Source organism: Ictalurus punctatus, chromosome 24, assembly GCF_001660625.3.
Source record: "Ictalurus punctatus breed USDA103 chromosome 24, Coco_2.0, whole genome shotgun sequence".
In the NCBI taxonomy this organism is placed as follows: Eukaryota; Metazoa; Chordata; class Actinopteri; order Siluriformes; family Ictaluridae; genus Ictalurus; species Ictalurus punctatus.
In genome coordinates, this window is record NC_030439.2 from 3,235,503 (window position 1) to 3,248,478 (window position 12,976).

The 12,976-nt window shown below is 41.1% G+C and overlaps 1 protein-coding gene across 2 annotated transcripts in view; it reads left to right on the forward strand.

Annotated features, from left to right (window-relative positions):
- The window catches only part of rhbdf1a (rhomboid 5 homolog 1a (Drosophila)), a 49,308-nt gene that overhangs the window by 28,846 nt on the left and 7,486 nt on the right, over positions 1 to 12,976 (forward strand). Inside the window, exons 2-12 of one of the 2 annotated variants that reach the window (XM_047150742.2) lie at positions 3,576 to 3,714; positions 3,896 to 4,035; positions 4,737 to 4,844; positions 7,298 to 7,511; positions 7,685 to 7,891; positions 8,268 to 8,390; positions 9,720 to 9,880; positions 10,011 to 10,262; positions 10,437 to 10,548; positions 10,646 to 10,720; positions 10,817 to 10,978. In XM_047150742.2, coding sequence (XP_047006698.1) covers positions 3,598 to 3,714; positions 3,896 to 4,035; positions 4,737 to 4,844; positions 7,298 to 7,511; positions 7,685 to 7,891; positions 8,268 to 8,390; positions 9,720 to 9,880; positions 10,011 to 10,262; positions 10,437 to 10,548; positions 10,646 to 10,720; positions 10,817 to 10,978 — 1,671 coding nt within the window. In that variant the 5' untranslated portion in view covers positions 3,576 to 3,597. The remainder of the gene's footprint in view (positions 1 to 3,575; positions 3,715 to 3,895; positions 4,036 to 4,736; positions 4,845 to 7,297; positions 7,512 to 7,684; positions 7,892 to 8,267; positions 8,391 to 9,719; positions 9,881 to 10,010; positions 10,263 to 10,436; positions 10,549 to 10,645; positions 10,721 to 10,816; positions 10,979 to 12,976) is intronic. The other variant, XM_017454518.3, reaches the window with a different exon arrangement.

The following is a 12,976-nucleotide window of genomic DNA, read 5'->3' on the forward strand; positions in this document are numbered from 1 at the left end:
ACAGTTGTGTCTGTGCTGGCTTCAAACTCTGACTAAGTGCAGACCTGCTTGAAATTTTTTAAAGACACTACAGAGGATAACAGCTTGCTTTCATAGTGCTTTTTCCAATGTTATCTACTCCACTGTGGAGCATTTACTGCCCATTTGCTTGCTAATCGGCCTCCTCACACTGTCTGAATCAAATATCCTCACCCAGTCGCTTCAAATGCTTTTGCTTTACCACAAGAGAAATGTAGACAATAGCTACAAGGCTTTGGGTCTAGCCATGGCAGTTATGAGCTCTTCTGAATGTATCTTAAGGGACAAGAAAGGAAACTGAACATGCAAAAATAATGCAGTTTCCGGAAATTAAGTATTTAATAACTTGGCTTAGGCTCTCCTTGTAGCAGTGGGAATATAGTGGGTAAGGCGCTCTAAAAATGGTCACCCACAAAGTCTCAAACAGGGAGAGAATCAGGGAGAGAAAAGCACAGCAAGATTTCAGGAGTTAATTGTATCTGAGCTGTCTCGGTTTCGTCTGCTGACAGTAGGCTCCCACCAAGCCAATGCAATTTGGGCATTTGAATTTGAAGATGAACATCTGGGGAACTGTTCTTAATTTGCGTTCTGCAGTTTCCTCTGTAACAATGGCGTCCAGCTCTGGGTTGGATTTCACAGCGGTGTGATTTTAGAGTGCCATCTTGTGGTACAGACCATGCCCAAGTCTTAGAAATTTAGACTATCAAGAGGAATCAGAGACTTTAAGAGGAGTGGAGACTGGTATAAAAATGAACGGGATAGAGGATTGTGTGGAACATGGTGGCTGCATCATGGAAGTCCCAACCTTCAGTTAAAAAAAAAGAAATTGCTGGAAAGGGTGTAGGAAGAGATTATGAGCCTTGTGAGATTTTTATGACACAATATTTTTGTTACGATTTATATGACGGGTGATGTGTATCGTAATATACAGGTTTGCTCTCAAACTTCCAGCAATACAGTAGTGTTACGTGAATTTTTTTTTTATAGAAATAACGTTTAATGTGTTTATTACAATTAAACAAATTAATCTGAAAAAATATTTGTAACATTTTACAGTTTTAAAGATTTCACAATATCCATGATATCTCAGAAAAGTTGATTATTATGACATAATCTGTCACGATACATCATATGATGTATCATCACATCCCCCAACGTTATGCCCAAATGCCCAAATATAAGGCATTGCTGTCTCTTCGACAGTCATGACTGATTTGAACTCAATTTACCATCGTTCTCATAACAAACAAGTTATTTTTCTGTCAATATGAAAAGCCGTGATCTTCATAATTAACCGGTCAACTCTGTATGGTTAAGATAGAACAGACGAGATTCAGCAACAATACGTGAGCTGACTTCTGTAAGGCAGTCGGTTTACACTAGGGCGTTGCTTCAGCTTAAACCCTGACCCTTAGAAAAGTGTATGTGAACTTGGAATCCACAGAGTGGATCCTAAATGGCTTCCTGTCACCTACACAGTGCACTATATAGATGCCACTATGTTTACATGTAGTGCTCGTAGAGGATCCATCAGGATCCATTTTAACTTCAGCCTACACTCTGTTAGGACGACCTCTGTTTATATAGAAACTGCCAGAAATAAGGACGGCGTCATGGATAGTCATTAGTGACTAATTAAGAGCTTCTTGTTGTAATCTCGCGGGTGAGTTGACTCAGATTGTCTCAGCTGGAATGGGTGTTTTAATGTAAATCCTTGTTGCTGTTGTTTCCCGTGAATTACCTATAATATTCGTCATAATATAATCATATTCCAGGCGTAGACCAGCGCAAGGCAGGTAGCATCAACAAGGACAAATCCATAATCATAAACTATTCAGCACATGTGAAACTAGGACGCTATCAAAATTGCACATATACACCAAACGAGACTTTGCAAGGAGACAGTAAAACGTGAGGGCTTAAATAGACAGACTAATTAGAAATAACTGAAAACAGATGGGTCATGCATATGACAACATAGAGGTGGAGACAGGACCAGGAAGTGAAAACAGACAATGTCACAATAAGAGCATATAGTCAGGACAAGAGCACTGTGCTCTGAAGGAATTTCCTCAAAGAATAAAAGAGAGTAAATGCAGTTCTGTGGTGGTTTTAGGTGCCAAAGTATTACAGCTCATAACCCAGAGCCATAATACTGTGCTGTAATAACTGGATGAGATTAGTTTCACGTGGTGACGTCTTTTCTCTTTACATGTCTCCTCTATGATAAAGTTCTCATGCTAAAAATTTAATTATGAAATGAAATATTTCTACATAAAAAAATACTATAAACAGCAGTGCAAAGTAATAAAGTATACAAAGTCAGTATTTGGTGTGATAACTTTTTTCTTAAAAAAAAAGAGAAGGACCATTTTCAGCAGTTTTATAAGTAAATTATCTTTACTGGGCATCTTGGAGAATCTGCCACAGTTCATCTGGAGACTTTGACTGTCACAGTTCTGTCTTTTTTTGCAGCCTTCATTATTATTATTATGATTGTTATTATTATGATGATTATTATTAGTTTGTCTAAGAAGTGGTCTATTGTGTAACACATTGCTGTCTGTACTGACGTTCAATAATTTTTCTGTAACGTTTCCTTTTTTTTGGAAGGTAATATTTGGGACTAAATTTGATGACTAAGACTTGATGACCTCACTGTGTGCGCACAGGTTAATTTATTTGGCATCATCTAACCATAAATAAGGTTGGCGTCGTCATGCAGTACCTCCGCTGTTTATGGAGGAACAGGCATGTGCAGTCAGCGAAGCGACCTGAAAATATACTGTACTGTGCAAAAGTCTTAGGCACATAAAAAGAAATGCTGTAGAGCAAAGGTTCCTCCAAAAATAATGAAATCAAATGTTTCTCCAATTAAAAAAAAAATAGTATAAAGAACAGTAAACAGTAATAAAGCTTTAAGAAAAAAAAGTAGTCTCAGGTAGAACTAGTGCAGTTTTATAAGGAAATGAGCTATAAGTGTTTCTGAGCGTCCTGCAGAACCAGCCATAGCTCTTCTGGAGATCTTGACTGTCGCAGCCTTTGTTGTGGGTTTTTTTTTTTTTTTTTTGTCTGAAAAGTGTCTCTTACCACTTAATACGCTGCTTTCTTTACTCACATACAAACATTTTTTTCTGTAACAGTTAATTTTGTGCTGGAAAACAAATGTTTAGGAATCTAAAGTGTTTTTGTACTGACTCCATAATGTAGAAATCATAAAATTAAACATCCATAACAAAGTTTGTACTAAAAAAAATAGGGTGCCTAAAATTTTGCACAGAACTGTATATATCTTTTTTTTTTTTTGTCTGTGTTACTGGGGCTATAGACCACAAATTATTTACAAGTTTTGTCAGATCAGATTTAAAATATCATCATTTGGGGCCTCTTTTCAGTCCAGTAGACAGGAGCCTGATCTTGTGTGAGTGGAAATAGCAGCTTGGGAGTACTCAGAGTCAGGAGACTAAATTTATTAGAAGGATTCTGGTCAAATGTTTAATTTTATCCACTCATTTTCTCCTCTCTCTCTCTCTGTCTCTCTCTGTGTCTGTCTGTAGCTGGCGTGGAGAGGCAGGCAGCATGGCTGAGCCCAGGCGAGACAGCACCAGCAGCTTACAGAGGAAGAAGCCACCATGGCTCAAACTGACCATTCCTACTGCTCAGATGTCTCTGGACGAACCACCCACCTTTGTCCAGGCATGAGAACTCTCTCTCTCTCTCTCTCTCGCTCTTTCTCTCTCGCTCTTTCTCTCTCGCTCTCACTCATTTCTCTCTTTTTTGCTCTCTTTTTTTTAATGAATGTTAAAAGAAGATTTATTTTCATTGTCACACTTTCATTGTTTCTCTCTCTCTCTGTCTCTCTTTGTGCTTCTCACAGCCTGTGAGGAGGCAGGGGTTTCTCCGCAGTGTCAGCATGCCTGTCGAAACGTCCCATTTTGCAACTCCACAACACGACCCTTTCGAGCATCGACGACCTCCGCTGCAGCACCAGACCTCTATCACACAGACTATCAAGAGGTAATAAGAGCAGTTCTTTGCTCCTTTCAGTGTATCAGTCATTTCCAGTGTATCAGTAACTTACCAGAAGTCAGTGAGCTGAAGTAGGAAAACCAGTAAGCATGGGGGTGTTTGTGCGTTTCACATAAACCGGAAGTGTTTGCTATTGATCTCGCCCGGTCTCCAAGAGACAGCATGTTAGTGGATGTTGGATTGTCGTTGTTTTGAGATTTGATTAGTTGTTTTCAGGCTTTTCTTTCTTTTCTTTTGTTTTGCTGTAAGTGTGTGCATGCGATATGCCTCTTCGTGGATGAGCTCCATTATGCGTTCTTGGCTCCTAATTCTGTGTGGAGCAGGTGATGAAATATTGGACAACAAATTCACCAGCGTGTGTATGAGTGTTCATGTGTTGTTTGGATTTATGTGTGTATTTGTGGTGTTTTGTTTATATGTGAGTGTACTTTGTGTGTTTGCGAGAACATGCTCCAGCTCTTCGTTAAGCTTGCCGTGTGCACTTACAATATGGTGCGTAATCAGAACTCCTCACGCTGAAATGATTAACTGTCTCAGCTTGTGCTAATCTGTCTGGCTCTCCTGCCCTCTTTTCCAGCTGTTCTTACGCTCCTTTTCCTCTTCTCTTTCTTTTGTCTCTTCTTCTTCTCCTCCCTGTCTTTGCGTTCCTCTTCCTCATATTCCCCTCCTTGCCTGTGTCACGCGAGCAGCAGCAGGAGGGTCCGCTTCGAGCGGATTAACACAGTGCCTATTAAGGGTCACCGTGCCGTGCGACGTAGTGTGAGGAAGCACCAGTCCCTCTCCAGAACCCTGATCAGGTACACACACACCAAGCAGACCTGAGAGCCACACACTGCTCTTCCACTTCCGGAGAAAAAAAACAACAGCTCCTGTACAATAATAAATGACATCTAGGACATGGATGGATATTAAAGTGCCATCAGTTGATGATTAGTGTTTATATTATTATAAAGTCTTTTTTTGATGAGTTGTTGTTTAGAGGGAATGCAAACATAATGTACAGAAGACAGAAAGTGATGGGTGCGATGAGGGAAATTGTTCATTTTGATTTTTTTTTTAACCAATAGGTTAATATTTTAATGGTTAAACAATATCACTGAGCAATATTATCCTGAATTGAATGAAACCCCTGGAAGAAATAATGTCTTATCACAACTTTTCCGGGTGCGCAACCAGACGCACGTCTCCACCATGCAGTCAGCGTTCACCTGAAGACGGGTCCGTGTAGAGCAGCACAGATGTGAAGCGCAACTTAATCCCTCTGTCTGTGTCGTGACCTAAATACGCATTACAGCAGAAGTATAAACCAGTCCTATCACCTCAGTGCACTGCACTTTTACTCTTTATTTATTTTGCACACATGAATGGAGTTCAGAGAGGATTGTACAACACAAATTCCACTCACATTTCTCTGAACAGTAGTTACCATGCTTCAAATAAATTCCAGTCCGCAGGCTTTTGTTAGTGACTTATTATGAGCTTCTTGTTGTAAATCTCACAGACGAGTTGACTCGAGTTGCCTCTGTTCTTTGATCGCAAATTACATGTAATGTCACGGCTTGAGGCTGGCATTTAGTGCTTTCTTAGTGAAGTCACGAGAACGTGTGTTCTTATTTCCACTGTTTGGCTCCATCGGGCTGTGTTATTTTCACTCAGAAATGAAAATTTCGTTCTGAGGCTGTACGAGGATCCAAAATATTACAACTCGTATCAGAGTTAAGCCCTTCGCTGCAAAAAATGACGTCTTATCGAGTGGAGATATCTTGAATATAATCCGATTAAACTAGTAATTCTTATTATAAGATTACAATAAGCCAAATATAAGATTATTAAACCTATTTCAAGCCATTTATACTCATTTCAAGCTTGAAACCATTTTGTTCTATTGGCAGATAATTTTGTTCATTTTAAGCATTTAATTCTAGAAAGAAACTAAATTTATCTGCCAATAGAACAAGACTATTTCAAGCCAGAACTGAGTACAAATGGCTTGAAATTGGCTTTTAATATTCTTTTATTTGCTTTATTGTGATCTTATAATAAGAAACCACTACATGAATTTGACTATATTAAAGATATTTTTACTTGCTAAGATGCATGTAAATATAAATATTTTATAAGCTTTCAGCATCACACTCTTCTGATTTTGATTTTTCTCCTTCCAATTGGCTCCCAGTGTAGGCTAAGTTATACTATACTTACTATCGAGTCTGTCTGGATAAACACATCAGGAGAAATGTGTCAGTAGTCCTGCAAATGAGCAAATGATGGAGTTACTCCAGGTCCTCATGTAAATTCAATCCGAACTGAATAGGGCTTAAGAGAGAGACTAGACTAGCCTCTTCCTTGTTCTGTATGGCTCCAGGTGTTCAACTGATTGCTATGCTATTTATAGAGGATCATGGGAATGTCAGCTCACCCCATGTGCCAAGGCCACGGGGAGGAGTGAGAATGCTAACAGTGGAAATATTACAGCCATGCTCATATACACAAACTCAGGATAACACCTGAAGGCATATACTGTATGTCATTCGATTGTCTTGAAATTCATTGAGCATGTTTTATTGTCAAGACTGATTGGTAGACTAAATGTTCCTGAACATACTATTGCAATCTGCACTACTTTACGCCGCTAATATTTATTGGCTTGTAAGCATTGTAAAGTTTTTGGTGTTCCAAATGAAAAGGGTGATCTCATAGGACACTGTGAGAACCAGAGCAGAAACTTAAATCAATTCTACATATGCGCTGGTTGTTATCAGTGAGGGTAAATGAGTCATGAATGAATCAGATATTTGCCTTTATTGTACAGTGGCAAACAGCCAAGCACCAGTAGTGAGGGGTGGAGTAGTGTGTGTGTGTGTGTGTGTGTGTGTGTGTGTGTGTACTTGAATGAGAGTGAGCCCCTCTACTAGAAGGGAAGTGTGTCCGGAGGCATGTCTGGGCAAATCCTTTTTTCCCCTTCAAAGCACTTGTTGATCTTCCGCACCGTTCTTGATTCTTTTTCTTGGAATTTGCCTTTATTAGCTCACTGATTTTTCCATACTTTCTCTCCACCATGGAGATGATTACATTTCTCTAACACTTTTGCTAGACACTCACTTGCTGTAACAGAGCACTTAAACTGAACAGCAAAACCAAATGACAGGAGCACAATGTGATGAGAAAGCAGACTCGTGGCAGTGAATGGACTTCTGCCTGTCCTCGGATCAGTGAGATGAGCCTGAAGGGAATGTTTCTTTGCTGCCAGGGGCACAGCAGACTGGTTTGGGGTTAGCAAGGATGGCGACGCCACACAGAAATGGCAGAGGAAGAGCCTGCGCCACTGCAGTCTCCGCTACGGTAAGCTGAAGCCTCAGGTGATCCGGGAGATGGAACTTCCCAGCCAGGACAACATCTCTTTGACCAGTACGGAGACACCACCGCCTCTTTATGTACCTACATCCCAGCATGGGATACCAAAGGTACACCTTCTATGAATTATATGTAAATATTAGTGTCAAAGTATTTTTCCATTTCATGCTGATTAGTCCTTTTGGGTGATAGGTCTCTTGCCAAATAATGTCCGGTAAATAATATTCATCTGTCTTGTATGATCAAGAACTTAACACTGACTTCATAGTTGCATTCTGCGCAGATCGTGGACCCGTTGGCGCGAGGTCGGGCCTTCCGCATGGTGGAGGAAGTGGACGGATACAGTGTGCCCCATACGCCCATCACACCTGGTGCCACCTCTCTCTGCTCCTTCACCAGCTCCCGATCCGGCCTCAACCGGAGACCTCGCCGACGCAAGCGTGAGTCTGTGGCCAAGATGAGCTTCAGGGCAGCGGCTGCCCTTGTCAAGGTGAGCCAACAAGATCAGTTGAATAAACTTAGTGCAGGAGAGTGACTGCAAAGACAATACAATGCTTAGTGATATGAAGACGAAATTGGAGTACTATTAAGACATGAGGGGGGCACGGTGGCTTCGTGGTTAGCACGTTTGCCTAGCACTTCCACGGTTGGGGTTGCTGTGCTTTAAATGACTTGTTCTTTATATTTTGCCAATATAGAAGCAGCTAAGTCTATTAGAAATGACCGAATAGATATTGATAGAAGCAAAAATAGCTGCTGGCAGTTTGTGGGATTGATCAGAATTCCTTCAGGAGCAGGTAGGAGTGAGATAATGTCCAGCGCATACTTTTACTTTGAATCCTGTGTGTAATTATGATTTTTTTCAGGGACGCTCATTCAAAGAAAGCACCCTGAGGCAGGTTCACAGGCGCAGCTTCACCCCGGCCAGCTTCATTGAGGAGGACGTCGTGGACTTTCCTGATGAGCTGGACACGTCCTTTTTTGCAAGAGTAAGTCAGAACTCATTAAGGCCCAATCAATCTATAAAGTAATTCTCTTCATTAGCCTTTTCGGATTATAATCTTCAGGGGTGCATTTACAACTCCAATTCCAAAAAATGTTGTGACAGCATGGAAAATGTAAAAAAAATACAAACAAAAAGAGTCATATTACTCTCATTCAGTTCACCCTGTACTATACAGAAAACACATTATTATCACATTAATTGATGTTTTACTTTGTGAATTTATTTTTGAAAATATACACTCATTTCAAATCTGATGACTGCAACACACTCCAAAAAAAGTTGGGACAGTCGACTGTTTACCGCTGTGTAACATCAGCTTTTTTTTTAATAACACCTACTAAGAGTTTGGACGCTGGAGACACCAGTTGGTTAAGTTTAGCAAGCGGATTTTTCCCCCATTCATCCATTATGAATGTCTTCAGCTGTGCAACTTTATGCGGCCTTTGTTGCCTTATTTTGTGCTTCATAATGCGCCACACGTTCTCCCTGGGAGACGGGTCAGGACTGCAGACAGGCCATGCTAGCACCCGCACTCTCTGCTTACAATGTGCTTGTAATCCATGCAGAATGTGGTTTGGCGTTGTCCTGCTCTGGATGGCAGCATGTGTTGCTCCAAAACTTGTACATATATTTCTGCATTAATGTTGCCCTCACAGATGTGCACGTTACCCCTGCCATGTGCAATGATACGTCCCCATACCATAACAGACGCTGGCTTTTGGACATGATACTGATAACAGCTTGGATGGCCCTTTTCCTCTTTGGCCCCGAGAACATGAAGGTTGTTTTGTCCAAAAACTATTTGAAATGTTGACTCGTCTGACCACAAAACACGATTCCAGTCTGCTACTGTCCATCTCCGATGAGACTGAGCCCAGAGAAGTGGGTGGAGCTTCTGGACAGTGTTGGTGTATGGCTTCTGCTTTACATAGTAAAGCCTTAACTTGCATCTGTGGATGCAGCGGTGAATGGTGTCGACTAACGAAGGTTTACCAAAGTATTCCCGTCCCCATTTCAGGATCTCCATTACAGACTCATGACTGTTTTTAAGACAGTGACGTCTGAGGGATCGGAGATCACGCGCATTCAGAAGTGGTTTTCAGAAGATGCCGCCGTCAGTCATTATGCACACACACCAACATACTTCTGAGCCAGTGGATTTTTTTGGTAGCATTTTGGATGGAAGTCAAATAAAAAATTTTACGTAATACACAAAGTTATGTGAAATGTCTTGGTAAAGGCCTTCATTTAAGACCTATTTTCAACCAGCCATATGTACAGAGTTCATGTCCATCTACTTTGTGCTGCTCAGGATGGCCTGATGCAGGAAGAGATGTCAACATTTCATGACGAGGTGTTTGAGTCTCCTTCTGACTCCACCACCAAGGACGTGGACAGCAAGCAGCTGGACGAGTCAGAACTGACTGGTAGTGCGCTAGACAAGAGTGAACTAGAGAGGAGTCATCTGATGCTGTGAGTCTGCATTCATTGTTTACACTCGGTGTAAATTAAACAATGACTCAAATGATTCAAATTGTAATAGTGTACGTCCATGATTCACTTTAACACTCAGGTAATGATGTATGTCTGTGTGTTGTAATAGACCTCTAGAGAGAGGCTGGAGAAAGGCCAAGGAAGGAACCCCTGCGCCACCCAAAGTCCGGCTGAAACAGGAAGTGGTCAGTGTAAGCGGGCAGAGACGAGGGCAACGGATTGCTGTACCTGTCAAGAAGCTCTTTGCGCGAGAGAAACGGCCATATGGGCTTGGCATGGTGGGCAAGCTGACCAATCGGACGTACCGCAAACGCATAGACAGCTATGTGAAAAGGCAGATCGAGGATATGGACGATCACAGGTATGTCTTTTTTATTAGTCTTTTTTTCTTAGCCATGTGACATTCATGCAGATGTTCTGTTTCTTCAAGTAGGTTCATCGCTTTATAGTTTCATGCTTCTTTCTTTTTCATGCTTTTGACATGAGAATGAGATGACACTTTGAAAATCTTTACTGAATCTGGGTTGTTTTACAGGCCCTTCTTTACCTACTGGATCACGTTTGTCCACCTACTCATTACTATTCTGGCTGTATGTATTTATGGCATAGCACCCGTGGGCTTCTCTCAGCATGAGACAGTCGATTCTGTGAGTGCAGCCATTTTCTCAAAGTTTCAGGCTAAAATCATGGCACTGTGGCACACAATTATGATTCACAATTATTGTTCTTATTTTGTTTGCTAAGGTTTTAAGAAACAAAGGTGTCTATGAGAATGTCAAGTATGTGCAGCAAGAGAACTTTTGGATTGGACCAAGTTCGGTATGTTGATTGTCACTGCACTAATGTAAGCACTAAGATGCGTTATTAAATACTGGTTGTTTTTGGCCTCATGGGTCTTCACCTTCTCACCACCAGGAGGCTCTGATCCATCTGGGAGCCAAATTCTCACCCTGTATGCGACAGGACCAGGAGGTGCATGCTCAAATCCAGCAGAAACGTGAGACTGAGCGCAACTCGGCCTGCTGTGTGCGCAACGACCGCTCGGGCTGCCTGCAAACATCTGCGGAAGAGTGCTCGGTGAGCTCTTAATCGCTTCATTTATGCTTTAACATAAACTTGTTGTCAGTGATAAGAACATACATTTTAATCAGACCCCTTCACTTGACATTAGTCTACACACTATACCCCCATAACGACCAAACAAAAAAAAGTTTTTAGAAGTTGCAGATGTATTAAAAATCAAAAACAGAAATCTCTTATTTAGATAAGTATACAGAACCATTATTCAGTGCTTTGTAGAAGTACCATTGTTGGTTCAAGTTGGTTCAAGCTGGGGCACTCAAGGGCACTCCAGTGTTGTCCAAGTCGTCATGGTAAAAGGTGAACCTTTGCCCCAGTCTGAGGTCGTGTGTGCTCTAGAGCATTTTTTTTTATGGCCCTGTCTGTATTTGACTGCATTCATCCCTCACTCAATTCTGACCAATCTATCTGCCCCTACTGCTTGAGAAGCATCCATAGCATCATGCTGCCACCACCATGCTTCACTGCAGTACAGATGGGATTACCAGTTCATGAGCAGTACTTGGTTTTCACCAGACATAGTACTTGGGAGTTCATCTCAAAGGGCTTTATTTTTATTTTTATTTTTCTCATTACACCAGAAAATTGTTTTCCCTTTAACTCAGGAGCAATAGCAGTATCCAGACAACAGATCATGACAAATTTGTTAGTTTAATCATTTAGGGCATGATCTTGCATTGTTAAGTTGAGCTCGTAATGATAAGACTATCATCCTGTCGAGATTTTTGATTATCTTAAATATCGTGGTACATACAGTGGCAAGAAAAAGCATGTGAACCTTTTGGAATTTCATGTTTTTTTTTAAATAAATTTGTCATAAAATGTGATCTGTACTTCATCTAAGACAAGGGTATTAACAAATATTATGTTTCTAAAATAATAACAAAAAAATTCTGATCTTTCATGTCTTTATTGAGAGCAACCAAAAAAAAACTCACAGTGCTTGTGGAAAAAGTATGTGAACCCTTGAATTAATGACCTCAAAAAGCTCATTGGAGTCAGGTTTTAGCACACCTGGAGTCTCGTTAAGAAAATGAGTTTGGAGCTGTGGACTACAGCTACTTTGACCCCTCAAAGTTTTGGAGTTTGCTCTGCACAAGAAGCATACACTTATGTGAGCCGTGCCTCGCCAAAAAGAGCTTTCAGAGGATCTACGATCAAGAATTGTTGATTTACATAAAGCTGTAAAGGATTACAAAGTGATTTCAAAGACTTTAGAAATTCACCAGTCTACAGTTTGGAAAACAGTCTACAAATGGAGACACTTTAGGACTGTTGCTACTCTACCAAGAAGTGGGTGCCCAGTCAAAATGACACCAAGAGCACATCGAAGACTCATCACTGAGGTAAAGAAACAACCCTGAATGACAGCCAAAGATTTGAAGGCATCATTGGAACTGGCTAACATCTCTGTTTATGAGTGTACAATACGTAAAACATTGAACAAGCAGGGTATCTACGGCAGGACACCACGAAGGAAGCCACTGCTTACTAAAAAGAACATTGCTGCACGCCTGAAGTTTGCAAAAGAGCACATTGACATTCCACAGCGGTATGGGCAAAATGTTTTGTGGACTGATGAAACTAAGATTGAACTATTTGAAAAAACCACACAGCACTACATCTGGTGTAGAAAGGGCACGGCATATCATCACGAAAACATCATCCCAACTGTAAAGTATGGTGGAGGAAACATCATGATTTGGGCCTGCTTTGCTGCATCAGGGCCTGTCCAGATTGCAATCATTGAAGGGAAGATGAATTCCCAAGTATATCAGACAATTCTTCAGGATAATGTGAGAATGTCTGTACGTCAGCTAAAACTGTGTAGACGTTGGGTGATGCAACAGGACAACGACCCAAAACACCGAAGCAAATCCACAACAGAATGGCTTCAGAAAAACAAAATCCGCCTTTTGGAGTGGAGTCAGAGCCCAGACCTCAACCCAATAGAGATGCTATGGAATGACTTGAAGAGAGCCATACACATGAGAC